At 40.8% G+C, this 15,715-nt stretch overlaps 1 protein-coding gene across 2 annotated transcripts; it reads left to right on the top strand.

Annotated features, from left to right (window-relative positions):
- Nucleotides 1-2,822: 2,822 nt before the first annotated feature.
- Nucleotides 2,823-11,689, top strand: LOC146377755 (neuronal acetylcholine receptor subunit alpha-7-like). Of its 2 annotated transcripts, none has more exons than XM_084944767.1 (10): nucleotides 2,823-3,202; nucleotides 4,275-4,414; nucleotides 4,950-4,994; nucleotides 5,996-6,102; nucleotides 6,183-6,262; nucleotides 6,464-6,631; nucleotides 8,568-8,762; nucleotides 9,254-9,340; nucleotides 9,458-9,567; nucleotides 9,688-11,689. In XM_084944767.1, exons 1-10 carry the CDS (start codon nucleotides 3,151-3,153, stop codon nucleotides 10,552-10,554), a joined length of 1,851 nt encoding a protein of 616 aa, XP_084800893.1. In that variant the 5' UTR covers nucleotides 2,823-3,150; the 3' UTR covers nucleotides 10,555-11,689. The 2 variants fall into 2 exon arrangements, with proteins under 2 accessions (XP_084800893.1, XP_084800892.1); XM_084944766.1 differs by having other exon boundaries at nucleotides 5,993-6,102.
- The last annotated feature ends 4,026 nt before the right edge of the window (nucleotides 11,690-15,715 follow it).

Raw genomic sequence — 15,715 nt, 5'->3', positions numbered from 1 at the left:
TGTAATGTTTGCAGATGACATTGTGATCCATGATGAGATTAGGGAGTGGCTGTAAGAGAACCTGCAGAGCTGAAGGTATGCTCTGAGGAGAAGAAGAATGAAAATCTGTGGAACTAAGAAAGAATACATGCATGTGAATGAGAGGGAGGTGCAAGGAGGTGGATGAGTTAAATATGTAGCACTGCCAAAGCAATAGGCTGTGCACAAAAGAAGCGAAGGAGAGGCAGGAGTGGATGGACACAACTGTGTGGGATAATTTGTGAATGAAGGATAGCAGCATGACTGAAAGGGAAGGTTTACAAGATAGTAGTGAGACCTGCTATGATGTATGGTTTGGACACAGTAGTACTGACAAAAAGACAGGAGGAAGACTTGAAGATGCTCAGTTTTCACTGGGAGTGACCAGGATTGTATAGGCCTGTCCTACGAAGCAGGTTTTCATCTTATCCAGGTAACTGTAGGGTTAAGCCTGTTTTTTCTTTATTAGAAAGGATTGATATATCACCATGGTAACTTACTGCAAAATTCCAGACTACAGATCAGCAAGTATGAAATCACCATCTACTGACCAATCAATTTTCTGGAAAACATTGTCAGCACTCCTGGAAGATCCAGACAGAAAGAAGATCTAAAGTTTTTAATAGCATCTCATACTTTGTGTTTCCCTGTTGATGATATATTCGTAGACACAACTTTATTCCTTTTTTTTTTAATGGCTGCAGTTTTTTAATTTTATTGTTTTGTAAGCATGTGATTTGAAAACAAAGCAACTACGTGCTCTATTGAATTTGCATGTAGACCACGGCGATATTTGCATTCTGTTTTTACATTTATCCTTTACTTTCAAAGCATTATTTAACTGAGGCTGCAGCTGAAAGAATAAAAACTAAGATTGTATTTTATATATTAATGAATCAAAAATGTGGCTGTAACCCATGAGATTCTCCCTTCTTTTAATAACAGAGATGTGATATTGATAAATCTGTTCTTTCCTGGCTTGAAATAGGCTCAATATTTTAATTTATTTGCTCATTTCCAGTCTTACTTTGTCTGCAGCAGCTGCTTAATCTCGTCATATTTTTCCCATAGCATAGTTTCAGCTTCCTTTTCAAAATCAGCCACCCTGCTGCCACTGGATGTATACATAATCGGTCAGATGGTGCCAACACCATTCCTTTCCTGAGAACTTAAAAAAGGAAAACCTGGGTTAACTCAACAACTTGATAGCCAGCTTTGTGTTAGACTAAGTGAATCCAGAAAACAGAAAGATATTTGGGGTATTTTTAGTTGGCTCTTTGGACAGGGCTCAGATCTCTTCAGGCAGGCTATTACAAAGCTGAGGGCCCCTGATGGAAAAGCTGTGAGCAGACATAGAGCTACAGTCAGGAGCCAGACTCAGACAAGCTTTAAAAAGTAATGAGTAAAATCTTAAAATCTATTGTAAAATGTTCAGGAAGCCAGTGGAGACAAGCCAAGAGAGGGGTGATGTGATTCTGTCTGCTAAAACCAGTAAGAAGCTGAGCTGCTGAATTCACAACCAGTTGGATGTGAGACAGTAGTTTTCCATTAGAGAGCAGCCAGAGAGGATGGAGTTACAATAGTCCAGTCGTTTTAATGTGAGGGGTAAAGCTAAGGGCTGGATAGAAATTAATACCTGAATACCAATGGGATTTTTGGAAACAGGCTCAGTGATGTGTAATGAATAATAGGAATTCTGATTTTGTGGTATTGAGTCACTGAACATTTTTCAATGTTTAACATTACTGAGACTATCCCAAGGTATTTATCATGAGGCATATATCTGTGTGCCACAGGTATCTTGGTGAGTTTTCAAAATATTATCAAGTAGAAGCAAAATCAGTAATCTGTAAATAAAGAGAAATCACCTGGTGATAGGTGACGGTTCTCCACCTGTCACACTGCAAAACACTTTTGGAAGAAGATGATGATGAACGCACGTCTGAAGTCCACTGCTGTTCTGACAAAGCAACAAAACGTTTTTACCACCTTTGTTTAACAAGGTGGATTTTTTTATTTTTTTGCCATTTTGGTGGAAGCGATTTATTAATTGACACACAAGGTTTAGACTTTTTTGCAGGCTAACAACAGTACGTGGCTGCATTTATAAACAGTATTTCTATGTATTTCTCCCTTTGTTCTCACTGTTACTGTAGCAGTGTCTTTTACAGCTAATATTGATCTCTGCCTTATAATTGTTTATTTGCTTTCAAAAATTATTTTAAATTGTTTACAATGTCCTTAACAAGCCGTAAAGAAATCTGGGAGATGCTTTTTAACAGCATTTGCACTTGATAAGAATAAACAATCTATCGAAATTTGCTCAGTGTGTTAATGTGCATATTGCATTTTACTGACATTGCCATTGGGTGTCACCACTACTCTGTGAATACGCTAGTGTCAGAGCAAGACAGATTTTAAATATTGCTTCCTGGTATAAATTAGAAAGTGAAAAAAACCCAAAACACACACACACACACACACACACACACACACACACACACACACACACACACACACACACACACACACACACACACATATATATATATAATATTTCTTGTGATTTTAACTGATTTAATAACTGTTAAAGACAGCTGGACAATAGCTACTAAAAATCCCATCACCCAGACAGCTCTGCGTATTATATCTCCTCCAAAAATAAAGCTGCTCTTTATGTCCACCAATCCAGAAAAACTGAATGAATCCATCATAAAATGATGAAGGATGACTGACATGTAGTCACAGATAACCGCATATCATAAAGTCTGCAGGGTATATTGAGAAGGGAGGCGTGGATGATGAGTTTTAGCACAGGTCAGGGCATCCCCATGTCTCTAAACCTGACCGACTCCAACAAACAGCTTCTTCGTCTTTAGAGGAGCAGTCATTTCGCTGCATTTCTCACCCACTCTCTCAGTCTCTCTCTTCCTCACCCCTTCTCCTCCTTTCCCCGCTCTGCCGCTGCTGGTGTTGAGCTCTCTCCACTTGTTCACTTGTTTTCTACAGCCTCTCTTTCTCTTCACATCCCCATTTTTCCTCACTTTACTTGTTTAATCTTCCTTCATCTTCACCTTCTCCCTCCATTTCTCCTTTTACCACTCTTTCTCTGCTGATACAGAGGAATGCAGAATGAAGCAAACTGTGGCTCTGTGGCTGTTGATACTTGCGACTCTGCTCCGGGGTGAGTGACTTTCACTGCGCTTTGAGCGAGACTGTGATCGAACAAGTGTGTGTTTCCTGTTCTGTATGTGCTGTTGCATGTAAAGGTAGCAGATCATAGTAACTGGGGACAAAGCAGCTGATTTAGACAAAGAGAGTGGCCACTTGTGCACAGCCGTACAGAAAAATGGATTTATTTTTATGATGAGCCTGCAACACCACGATGTAATCATCTCCACTGCAGATCCCATAGGTTTGGCTGAGGTTTAGATTTTTTAGATGCTGAGATAGATAGATAGATAGATAGATAGATAGATAGATAGATAGATAGATAGATAGATAGATAGATAGATAGATAGATAGATAGATAGATAGATAGATAGATAGATAGATAGATCGTATGTTTTAGTTAGTGTAAATTTGAGTGCATTAATCTCACACCAATTACTATAGCACTTTTCATGTGCTTTTCCATTTTAAGCATATAGTAACTGTTTATAAGTTACTCAGTGTGTCTCCTGTATCCACCAGTGATCCAAATCAGGAGTGATTTGAAGCCCTCTCGGAGTTATAGGGTGAACAGACAAAGTTGCTGTGTGTGTCTGTCCAGGGTGTCTCAGTGTTTAATGGCCTCAGTATTTTCCGCATGGAATAAAGCTGACATTTTTACAGCAGTAGAAAACTCTGACGGTATGCTGGCGATCAATCAGCGATGTAAGTGATTAGAAAGAGTAGGCTTCTTTCTCTGTGCTCTCCCACCCGTTTCTCTTTGTTGCCTATGTTATCATCTTACATCCTCTCTCGTATAGCTTTGCGCTCCATTTCACCTCAATTTGAGCTTGTCATCTGCCCCTCTGTTAGTGTGCCTCTTCTTCGCTTCTAGCCACCTATATAATTTCTACAGCACTCTACTCTAAACTCTATCATTGTAATCGCACCGTTTTTCTAAAATGCTTGCTCCCTGCCTTCTTTGACACAGCTTTCTTTTTGTGTCTGACTTTTACCTTGTGCTCTTATGTCTTTATTTATCTCTCTTGCAATTTTCTTTCCGCCCTTCTCCCCTCCCTTACACTCCCTTCCCCTCCCATGTTCAGTATCAATGCAGGGTCCTTACCAACGCTTTCTGCTCAAAGAGCTGCTGCGGGACTACAACCCCATGGAGAGACCGGTGGCCAACGACTCCCACAGTCTCACTGTTCAGTTCTCTTTTACACTAATGCAGGTCATGGATGTGGTACGTTTGGCATGAAACATGCATGCATTACAATCAGACAAGAAATAAAGTCACATTTTCCTCATTTTCCATAATGCATTTTTTTCCCTTTTATAATCAAAAGCTTCATTCCTTTTGAGATAGGGGCGCGAATCCTCAGTCTTTCATTTATGTAAATGTGATCTCAGACACTTATTCTGTTTCCCCTGACAGCATGTTCTTGATTAACTTCAGTGCAGGGACAGTCACAAAAAGAGGAAAGTTACTAATGACTTACATAATATAAAAATCTCTACTTTGGTAGATATCCACATGATTTTCTATCCCGTATGAAAGATTTTAAAAGGACATTTTTACCCGTAATTAGGATTGTGGACATTTTATATCACATACATTAGAAAAGCATAAGAAAGCACGGACGTGGGACACAATTACAAAAGCCAGTAATCATTTAAATATAAAGTCAGTGTACGTTGTTTTAAGACCATTTTGAAACATGTGAGCTCATTTCAAACACGAAATCATTTATTCTCTCATTTTCTTTCTGCCATGTAAGGATGAAAAGAACCAGCTGCTCACCACAAACGCCTGGCTGCAGATGGTGAGTATAATGGATAACATTAATGTAATATTGATCTGTGTCTACCCGAGGCCATTGCAGATGCACAGTATCAACCTAGATGCAAGTTGGGTTTTAGTTTATATGCTGCTCAGCAGGGAACAGCTTCTTCCTTCAACCCCAAACATGACCTTATTATGAGTATCTTGAGAATTGGCTGAATCTGGGCCAAATGACTAAGCTGTTTGTCTCATGTCAGCGTTATTTTTTATAACCCATATCAAAGTTTTGCCTCAGACAACTTTACCATCTTCTGCTGAGATAAGGAATTCCCTCTTCACCAGGGAGAAACTTTTCAGAACTGTAACTGTAAAAGAGGAGAGACATACCGTAAAGTAGGGGTGCTAAACATAAGGCCAGTGGGCCAGAATTGGCCAGGCATGATTCCAATCCGACCCACAGGGTGGATTTAGAAAATATTAAAGAAGGTGTGAGTTCAGGATTTTTAAGAAAGGCAATTTATACTACACCAAAATAATAAAGTACCGCATAAAGTTCCTCTTCTTTTTAAAATATCTGCTATAAAACAAAATTTCATTTTTTAAACTGGGTCCGCTGTGAAATAAATAAATAAATGAGCTATGGGAACATTTTCATTACACATTTTCTCACAAGCCCCCAAAATCTTGCTGGCAGTTTCCTTTCATTTACTACAGCAGCATTTTTATCATGCAGAAAAAACTGAGATGTACTGTGGAAATCACACTTCTTTTTCCTATATTAAGATATCTCAAGGACTCGTTGCACTGACAGAAAGGGGAGTTTCACTCACCCGGCCCACTTAAGATCAATTTGGGCTGTATGTGGCCTATGATCTAAAACGAGTTTGACATTACTGCTGTGAAGGATAAGCTGCTTGTATATCTATTACGATATAGAAATCATAATGGGTGTGTCTTCCTTCAGTTTTTTTATGTATTTGTGGAGAGTATTTTTTAAATATAATTTTCCATTCATGCAGTTGTAATTGTGTCTCCCAGCAGTGGTACGACCACTACCTTCAGTGGAACCAGTCAGAATATCCTGGAGTTAAGAACCTTCGTTTTACCCCCGACCAGGTCTGGACGCCTGACATATTGCTGTATAACAGGTATGTGACGTACAAATACAGGTGTGTGCAACCAGTGCTGCTGGTAATTGCTGACTGGTCACTGTGCTATTGTCCTTCAGCGCTCATGATAAGTTTGATGCGACTTTTAAGACCTATGTGCTGGTCAACTCCAGTGGTTTCTGTGAGTATTTGCCTCCAGGTACGTTTTAGCAGAGGTTTATATTTTCCTTCAAACCATTTAGACCTTTAATCATTCTCCATAATTGCACTATGATTAATGCTGCAGCGTTTCATTAAATAACTTCGTCTTCCTTTAATTCCACATGGCTGCACCACTGAGCAACATTCATTTTATTATCCAGTATTTACTTGCTTTTTCTTGTTATTTATGCATTTCAAGGAATTTTTATCAGCACATGTAATGTCGATGTGAGATGGTTTCCATTTGACATCCAGCGCTGTGAGCTGAAGTTTGGCTCATGGACATTTGATGGTTGGCTGCTGGACATCCAGATGAAGGAGGCAGATGTATCAGGATACATGCCCAATGGCGAGTGGGACCTACTGGGTAGGATCAGCTGTCAAAAGCATGGATGACAGACTGTGTTGCTTAGTAACTGTGCTTACATTAACACCATGCAGTATTGCAATTGTAAAGACTCACTTAATGAATACATATTATATATGAGTGCATGTCTGATTTGTTGCCCTAGAACCTGAAGAACATGAATGCTTTTTGCTATGATGTTTTATATTTCCATACACGTTTACATCCTGATAAAATATCCCATGCAACACGGAATCATAATTTTTATAGCATCAGTCCTTGGTTTCTACAGTCTCTTAAGGGCTCTGTTTTTATAATGCTAGTCCTGTGCCAGATTTTTCTTACATTTCTGATTTACAGTATTGTGCAAAAGTCTTGTATTACTCTTTATTTTTTAAATACTTTGATAGGATAATATTAATTATATGTGCAGTAATTTACTAAACCTGTGTAAAAAAAAACACCCAGAATATAGTATATATGGTAAAAACCACAGCTTGTGCAATTCTAATGAGCTTCAAAGTCAACCCTTATTCATCAGCATGGCCTGAACTCTTTCTTTAAGTGTCTCCAGGAGTAATTCTCAAAAGCTTCTTGAAGGACATTCAAAGCTCTTCTTTGGATGATGACTGCCTTTTATGATCACACGCTGCTTCAATAATGTTGAGGTCCAATCTCTGGAGAGGCCAATCCATGACTGATAGTGTTCCCATGTGTGTTTTTCTATCCAGGTATCCTTTTACTGCATTGACAGTGTGTTTTGGATCATTTTGATGCTGAAAACTGAGGTTGCTGCCTATCAGATGCTTTCTAGATGAGTTGCATTATGGATCAAATTCTGATAGTACTTTTCTGCATTCATATTTCCATCAGTTTTAACACCACCACTAGCTGAAATGCAGCCACAAACCATGACAGAGCCTCGGCTGTGTTTAAAGGATGGCTGTCGAAACTTACTGTTGTACCTCTCTCCTGACCTTGACAATGATTTGAACTTCAAATTTGAAGTCATCCTTCCATCCTGTTGCCACTGATTTTCAGTCCAGTTCTTGTGTAGTTTGGCATACCTCAGCCTTTTTCTCCTTGTCTCCCTTCCTTAAGATTGGATTCTTGACAGCCTCGCTTCCACTGAGGCTTTCTGATGACAGTAGATGCATCAATGGAATGGCCAGATACATCTCAGGCACTGTGTCAGGTCTTTGCTGCATTTTTTTTTTTTTACTGTTTTTTAAGGACATGACTTTCAGATACCGTTCATCTCTGGTAGATTGTTTTTTAGACCTCCCACTTCTTTTTTTGTCCTCCACTTGTCCAGTTTCCTCAAATTTATTAAGGACACATTGCCCACCGTGCCCAGATATGCCAAGTTTTCAGCTAATAGTACTTTGGGAATCACTTTGTGGGTGTAAAAACACTATTTTATGCCTGTCAAACTGTGTTATCTTTGGCATGTTTCCTAGATTGAAATAAAGAAATTCAAACAAATTCAATGTTTTTTGCCATAGGCCGCTAGTGTCTAATAAAGTAATACAATTTAAAATAGTTCTTAGCTAACTTGTCTGCTGTTAAGTGTAGACACAACACTGGTTCATCCCTTGAGATAGGCACATTTTTTACACTTGAATGATTCCCAGGTTTGTGTTAATTGGCTTAACAAACAAAAAAATGTGAAAGACCTTCAGAGAGAGGAGAGAACTATTGCTCGTGTTGATTTTTAAAAAAGAATTTAAGAAAGTCTGTCTTCTCGGAAGCAAAATATAAAGAAATGACTCGAGACTGTTGCACAGTATTGGATATACATGCAGCTTTCCCCACACACAATCACAAATATTCAGTGGATGCACCAAAATACATTTCATTAGTTATATTGATTTTCTGATATTCTTTATTTTTTGCTTCCCTGCTTTCTCATCGCTTACGCAGTTACTATATCTCTATGCTTCCTAATTTTTCTCAGAGGTCCCAGGAGGTCGTAATGAGGTTTTCTATGAATGCTGTGTAGAGCCTTACCCCGACGTTACTTTTGTGGTGATGTTACGTAGAAGGACCCTGTTCTACGCTCTCAACCTCCTCATCCCCTGTGTGCTCCTCTCCTCCATGACCCTGCTGGTCTTCCTGCTGCCTGCCAACTCTGGGGAGAAAATCAGTCTGGGTGAGGAATAATAAGTGACCAGGGGAGCAGGGACAAGGCACAGTCTAACAATAAGCAAGGGAGATGATGAAAAACAAGAGGTGAATCTGCTTCTAAGATAAAATATGTTCTCTAGCTGCATATTATTCCTCACTCCTCTTGAGAAGGCAATGGCTTATTTCACTCCAGTGTTTTTCCAGCAGTCTTTCTCTGTTAACAATATTGGAAAACCTTCAGTCAGAGCCTTTGTACAGTGTCAGGAGGGATGTCGTGGTAGGGAGGAAAGACAAAGGCAGAAAAGATGAGAGGGAAGATGAAAAACAGTAAAATCGAATAAGTTTTCCTGGGAGTGTCAGTAATCCAGATGATTATGGCGAGAAGTCAAGTACAGCATACCAAATATACAGTTCTACTAAGTTTACTCATGTATTTTCTTCTCTTAAGGGCTTTTTCTTTTTTCTTTTCTTTTTTTTGCAACCCACGACTCCCCGGTGTCTTGTGTTGGCCTCCAGGCATCACAGTTCTGCTTTCTCTGACTGTCTTCATGCTGATGGTTGCAGAGATTATGCCCGCCACTTCAGATTCTGTACCACTGATAGGTCAGGGTTTTTTTTTCCGACTGCATGTGAATTTGCATGCCAGTGTTGGAGATTTTGCGGGATGATAATCCCGTTTATAGCCAACAGATTAGTAGCAAAGTCTCACATGTGTTTCAGGTCAGTATTTCGCCAGCACCATGGTGATAGTTGGGATGTCAGTGGTAGCCACAGTCATCGTCCTCCAGTTCCATCACCATAACCCCGACAGTGGACACATGCCACGCTGGGTAAGTTGTGACAGTGAGTGAGATATTATACACAATACAATACATATTTATCTGAAGTGTGTTTATGTGTGTGACTCCCTGTTCTTTCATTCGATTTGTATCTGTGTCCGTATCTTTCAGGTGAATTTAGTTCTGCTGCAGTGGGTTCCCTGGTTTCTGCGAATGAAGCGTCCAGGTGAGGGAGTGGAGCCTACTCTTTCCAACAGTCAGGCAGACTCCCAAAGCAAGACCCTGTCCTCTCCAACCACCACCACCACCACCATCCCCACACCAGCGCCCTCCGTCCTCCCACAGGGCCTGAACTCCTTGCAGGCCAGCCTGGCACAGCTCAACCTCCCTTTGCCACACTCACTGCCTCACCGTCCAAACTCTCAGGCTATCATCCTCCCTAATCCCATTCACAGAGATCCCAGTCCCAACCCACAACCCCAGCCTAATGGGCATCTGCCTTACATGGGATTCCAGACCTTCCACACCACAGCAGAGCTGGAACCGATCCAGAGAAACAGAACCACCAGTCATGGTAGGGGTAACAGTGAACTAGGAGAAGGAGAGGGAGCAGGAGCAGGAGGGGGACCAGTCAGCGATATACCACTTCATCACCAACACCAATCTTCTAAGTTTGTGAGCCCCACACAGGAACTTCCAGTGTGCCTGGACCCTGACCAATTAACCACAGCTTCTGGAGTCTGCGGCTTAGAGGCTGGGACTGGGAGATCAGCTGTGTTGCATGCCCACAGTGGGATGATTCGATCTGTGGCAGTGGACAACCAGCTGCAGGCTCTTCTGGCAGAGGTGCAGTTCTTAGTTGAACGTGTTCGTGAGCAGGACCGTCAGTTGAGTTTGGCAGAGCAGTGGCAGTTTGCCGCGGCGGTCATCGACCGGTTGTGCCTGGTTGGATTCAGTGTTTTCAACATTATCTGTACCATCGCTATCCTTATGGCTGCACCCAACTTTGGAATAGCACTCTCGAAAGACTTCCTCTAAGAGGCAAAAAAAGACATTTGATAGACCAAGGAGGTGTTAAGAGATGACACAGATACGGATGTGCTGGAAGCACAATTGCTCTCTAAGACAGTCGGAAGTAAACAGCAAGTATTTCATGGACCGTGATGCGTCAGTTTCGTCCTTTATCCTGTGTACTGTAGACCTCATCATGCCTCCAACACTGTTACAGTGCTTTGTTTCATTATTTAATGATGGTTTGTGGACTAACTAACATATATTTAGTCTAGAAATAAATGCTTTTTGTGAAATAGACGCCTTAAAGATAGTTATCCCACAGCCTGACTTTATTAAATTTGTAAAATAGGATTCCAGCTGCCCAGTCAAGAGAAACTAGACATAGAGGTTTTAAAGCAGAACTTATGTAAGAGTTTAAAAGTTCAGGGTTACATCAAGCCTAGCTTTGTGTAATGAGTATCAGTGAAAACTGTTATTTCTTAAATCTGCAGTGCCCATATTTTGTTAACAGTATCAAGGTGGTGTATGGGTTTCAATTGAATTCATTTTCTTTCAAGGTTTTCTTTTAGAAGGATGTCTGTGCCTGCAAAAAATGTGATGAATCAGGGGCACTACGGATGAACTTCTGCATCTTCTTTAGCAACTGTGTTTGCTTGAGATGGTAGTGAAGTGCTAAAAAACACCTCTCGCATACTGTCAAGGGAATATTTTCTGTCTATTGCATTCTAGTTTCTGTAAACTTACACACTGCATCGACGTGATGTTTCAAACATGCCCTCTGTTTATCGTTAAGGAGGATGCTTTTTGATTATCTATAAGAGCTTACTGCACTGAAAAGAAATGTTTCAAAACTCCTTATTTTGTTCATGATTTGTAATATTATAGTTTATCTGCTCTGGTGTCAGTAAAATTCAGACTGCAAAGGAAGAATCGATGATTAGTCATGTAAATTTCCCAAGGCTTTTATTTAATTACATGCACATACTCTCGCTCATCTATTGCCACACTCGCGCTGTTGTGTATGCAGAAAAATGCAGTCCCTGTGATTGTGATTTTTAATGTAATGTATGATGTTGGACACTTTATTACCAGGGCTGTGACAGACTGAGCTGTAAATAATGGCAGTAGAAATAAACAATCTTGTCTTTTGTATTCTCTACACATGCATCAAATTTCAGTCTTTTCGCTCGTTCGTCTCCTCCCAGTCCAAGTTTTCAAAGCGACATAGGAACAGAGGACAGGGGGAGTGAAGGAGAAGGGGAACAGCCAAAGAGGAAAAGGGAAGATAGAGGTAATGAAGCACAGCAATAGAGAGGGCAAAAGGAAAAAAGAGAGGGCGTCGCAGGAAGGGAGGGCTTTGCAGAGAGACACCGACAGAAAGGATGCAGAATGAAAGAGACGACGAATAGAACAAGGTGGTCTCATGACTTGGTTGAGAGAAACAAAGGAGGGAGCAAAAAAATGTGCTGAGAAAGCAGCAAGAGACCAATAAAGTTTTTTAACTGATTGCTCGTTAATGAGACAGGGGAAGGAAGAACGTGAAGAACAAACGTTCCCTCCTCCTCCCTCTCCTCTATACTGCTGCTGAACTGTACTGTGTCTAGCATTTATGGGTGACTTGATGTTTATTCAGAACTGGAAGAGGATGTCCTCACTGGGATTTATGTGATGATCTTGGCAAAAATTCTCGTTTAAAATGATTGACTGGGAAATAATGCAAGCACATTATGAGGATTGAATTTGGCAAATTGGTGTCTTGGCACAGCCGGACTCGCACCTTTACCCCGAGGCTATTAATTTGACTTGTCCTCTATGGGCTGTAGGCTAGTTCACTATTGGAGAAATCTCTGTGTATTTCAACGGCCTACTGAACTCCTTTTGTCTGTAAAACTGGGCTGCTGAGAGATGCACTACAGCGCAGGTAATAAATCTGAGATACTCTCCTCCTTCACTGGCTCTTTCCTCCACCTGCTTTGTGTCGACAGCTCATGCAGATCTGTTTATTGGGAGGAGATGCACACTGAGTCATCCAAACAGACGAGCACAATGCAGCGGGATGCAGAAGACGCGTCGTGTCTATCAAGGGGCCACTGCAATCTGTGGCTGCAGCTGTCGCACGTACCTGCGCGCACACACACACACACACACACACACATCCACGGATACCAAGAGCAGCACAAACACAAACCCACGCACACATCGAGTGGTAAAGTAAGGGCTCTGCTGCAGACCTAATGCAGTAACCACTCATGGTCCTGAAGCTGTCTCTTTCTGTTGCTTCAGATCACTTCCACACAAACTGTTCGCTTACGGCTGCTTGTGCAGTGCTCTTGCTTTGCAATTTCTTTGCTTATGTGGGAAAAATAAGGCAGGGAGACAATCTAAAAGGATGGCGTAATCGCTGAAATACCATTTTGTCTTGTATTTTAATAAAGTTTAATTGATCAAAATGTGAAAAAGCTGCTGAAATCAAATAAGCTGAAACTTGTTTTTATAGTTCACTCACTTGCCAATCAGCTTTTGCCACAGTCAGCATGACAAGCAGGAGCTGTCAGGTTGCCAGCCCATAATAGGTTTTCCACAGAAGCTCACTCCTTCTTACTTAGATGTAAACTGAAGAAACCCACCAGTGCAGCGAGAATATGCAATATGCACCACACACACACACACACACACACACACACACACACACACACACACACACACACACACAGACTTAGACAACCGAGACAGTAAGGGTGATCACTTAGCCACTGTAACAACACTCATCTATTAATATTTTAACTCTAAAGTGTTGAATTTTATATATCAAAATTGATCTATAATTCAAAATGTACATTTAGTGGCCACTTCATTACGTACAGCTTGCCTTTACTGGGTTGGACCTCTTTTACCTTCAGAGCTGCATTACAGTTTTTTTACAGCCGCTAGGACACATGTCTCAATACTTAGGTCACTTTTGCAAAACTCTTCACACAATTCTCCTAACTGACCTTCAGCTTGGCAAAGCAGTTCATTTCACATTCAAAATGCACTACAACTACCAAAACACTTTATTCAGGTCTCAAATAAACTCATTCTTCCAGAACACTAGCAAAGGTTGACAGCCGACAAACACACTTTGTCACCCACAAAACAATGACCTAAAAAAGTCTAACAACATGTAGCATTACACAGTGTTTTCTTGTGTAAAACAAGGACACATCTCTGTTTATAGTTTCAATATATGTTACTGGAATGAATCAGACATCATGCAGAATTCGTTAATATTTGTTTATGTATTTTTATTTTTTTGCACTAAGTAATCCCAAAATACAAGAATTTGTATACACACCATCCACTGATACACATACAATAGTAATGCTAATCTACTCGGTCTTCTCCATTTGGCCACAGGTTCTCATCCACATCACATCTTATGTCATCTAGGGCAATACACCTAGGAAAGAATCTTCTGGCATGCCTGATCCATCCCTGGCAATCTTCTGCTGATATCTCCAGGCATCCAGCATTCATTGCATCCAGGAGGGACATTTGATCATGTGGATGATGGTCGTAAACCTTCCACCGCCATGAGGAAAAGAATTCCTCTATGGGGTTGAGGAACGGAGAGTAAGGTGGGAGGAAAAGAGACTCCATTCTGGGATGGGCTGCAAACCACTCGGTGACTGCATGGGAGTGATGAAATGCCACATTGTCCCATACAATTATAAATGTTGGCTGATTCCTTCTCTCCGCATTCCTTTCCTCACCTAGCACAACCCTTCCATAGAGATCATGCAGGAACGCAAGGAGCCGTTCAGTGTTGTATGGCCCAATTAGTGGTCTGTGTAACAGCAGTCCATCAGTGGATATTGCTGCGCACATTGTGATGTTGGCACCCCTCTGGCCCGGGACATTCACTGTGGCTCTCTTCCCAATCACATTCCTCCCTCGTCGCCGTGCTTTGGCCAAGCTGAAACCTGCCTCATCCACAAAGATGAAAATGTGGTGTGTTTGCCTGCCTTCAATCTCCATGACTCTCTAACATAAATCCACAAGGCAACATAAGCTGTTACAGTAGTAAATTTGTAAAAATTGTCTTTGCGTGTGTTTGGTTTTGTTCAAAAACAGATCTGTATTTTATTGTGATCTTACCTGGACATACTGGTTCCTGAGTTGCTTGACATGTTCAGAGTTCCTCTCAAAAGGCACAGTGTACAACTGTTTCATCCTGACCTGATGTTTTTTCAGGACTCTAGAAATTGTTGTTATGCTTACACTGTGAATATTTGCGAAAGTAACGTTGTCTGCCAAGACTCTGTGTCTAATTTCAGTGAGTTTAATCCCATTGTTTCTGATGACCATATCAACAATGGCAGTTTCCTGCACATCAGTGAACATCCGTCCTCTCCCTCCTGTGTGAGGTAACTGTTGAGTCCTAAGCAGAAATGCAACAACAATTAAAAAAAGCTTATTTACTTCTGAAATGTGCAAATGCCCTTGCAGAATACAAGTTACCTGTTGGTTTGCCGGAAAACTCTAACAATAGATGCCACTGTAGAGCGTTGCAGATTTGGCTGCACTCTCTGACCAGCCTCTCTCATTGAGTGACCATGATTTACTACATGATCAATTACAGTAGCTCTGATCTCATCTGAGACTACAGCTCTTGATCTTCCTCTTATTCTTCTTCCACCACGCATACGTATTCCTCGCCCCCTCCCAGCCACTCTTCTTCCTCTTTCAGCCACTTCTCCATTTCTAGCTGGGTCCATGTTTACATCACAAAACAAACCTATTCAGCAGTTGTCTCCTTTTGTAATGAAATTGAAGGAGTAACACCAGTGTAGATGTTCATCTACAATGAGAATCAGCTGTGGCTGGTTAAACTGCATTTTTAGATTTAAAATATGTTTCACTAAAATATTGCTGTTGAATTTTGCTGTCTTATTCAGTTTTGCATTATGTTATTGTTTTGACCATAAGTTTAACAGTTTTGAAAACAGTATGTAAGTACATGCAAAATGTCCTGTACGTACAAAGATTTTTGGCAGTTGTTGTGTCTGAGTGAGAAAATAATTCATGAAATTTGAGAGATGTAGTCATTGAATGCATTTTGTGCCAAAACAATGATAACTGATCCTCAGTTTAGCCCACATAGACTTCTGTTGTGCTCACTGTGTGAGGAGTTTTGCAAAAGTGA

Source organism: Perissodus microlepis, chromosome 11 (assembly GCF_051167445.1).
Source record: "Perissodus microlepis isolate ML-2025 ecotype Zambia chromosome 11, ASM5116744v1, whole genome shotgun sequence".
In the NCBI taxonomy this organism is placed as follows: Eukaryota; Metazoa; Chordata; class Actinopteri; order Cichliformes; family Cichlidae; genus Perissodus; species Perissodus microlepis.
The sequence above is the reverse complement of the archived record's forward strand: the minus strand, read 5'-3'. Positions and strand labels throughout refer to the sequence as shown.

Coding starts and splice junctions, on each gene's coding strand:
- LOC146377755 (XM_084944766.1), top strand. CDS start 3,151: ATGAAGCAAACTGTGGCTCTGTGGCTGTTGATACTTGCGACTCTGCTC. Junction 4,415..4,949: donor TAATGCAGGTCATGGATGTG/GTACGTTTGGCA, acceptor CTGCCATGTAAG/GATGAAAAGAACCAGCTGCT. Junction 6,103..6,182: donor GACATATTGCTGTATAACAG/GTATGTGACGTA, acceptor ATTGTCCTTCAG/CGCTCATGATAAGTTTGATG.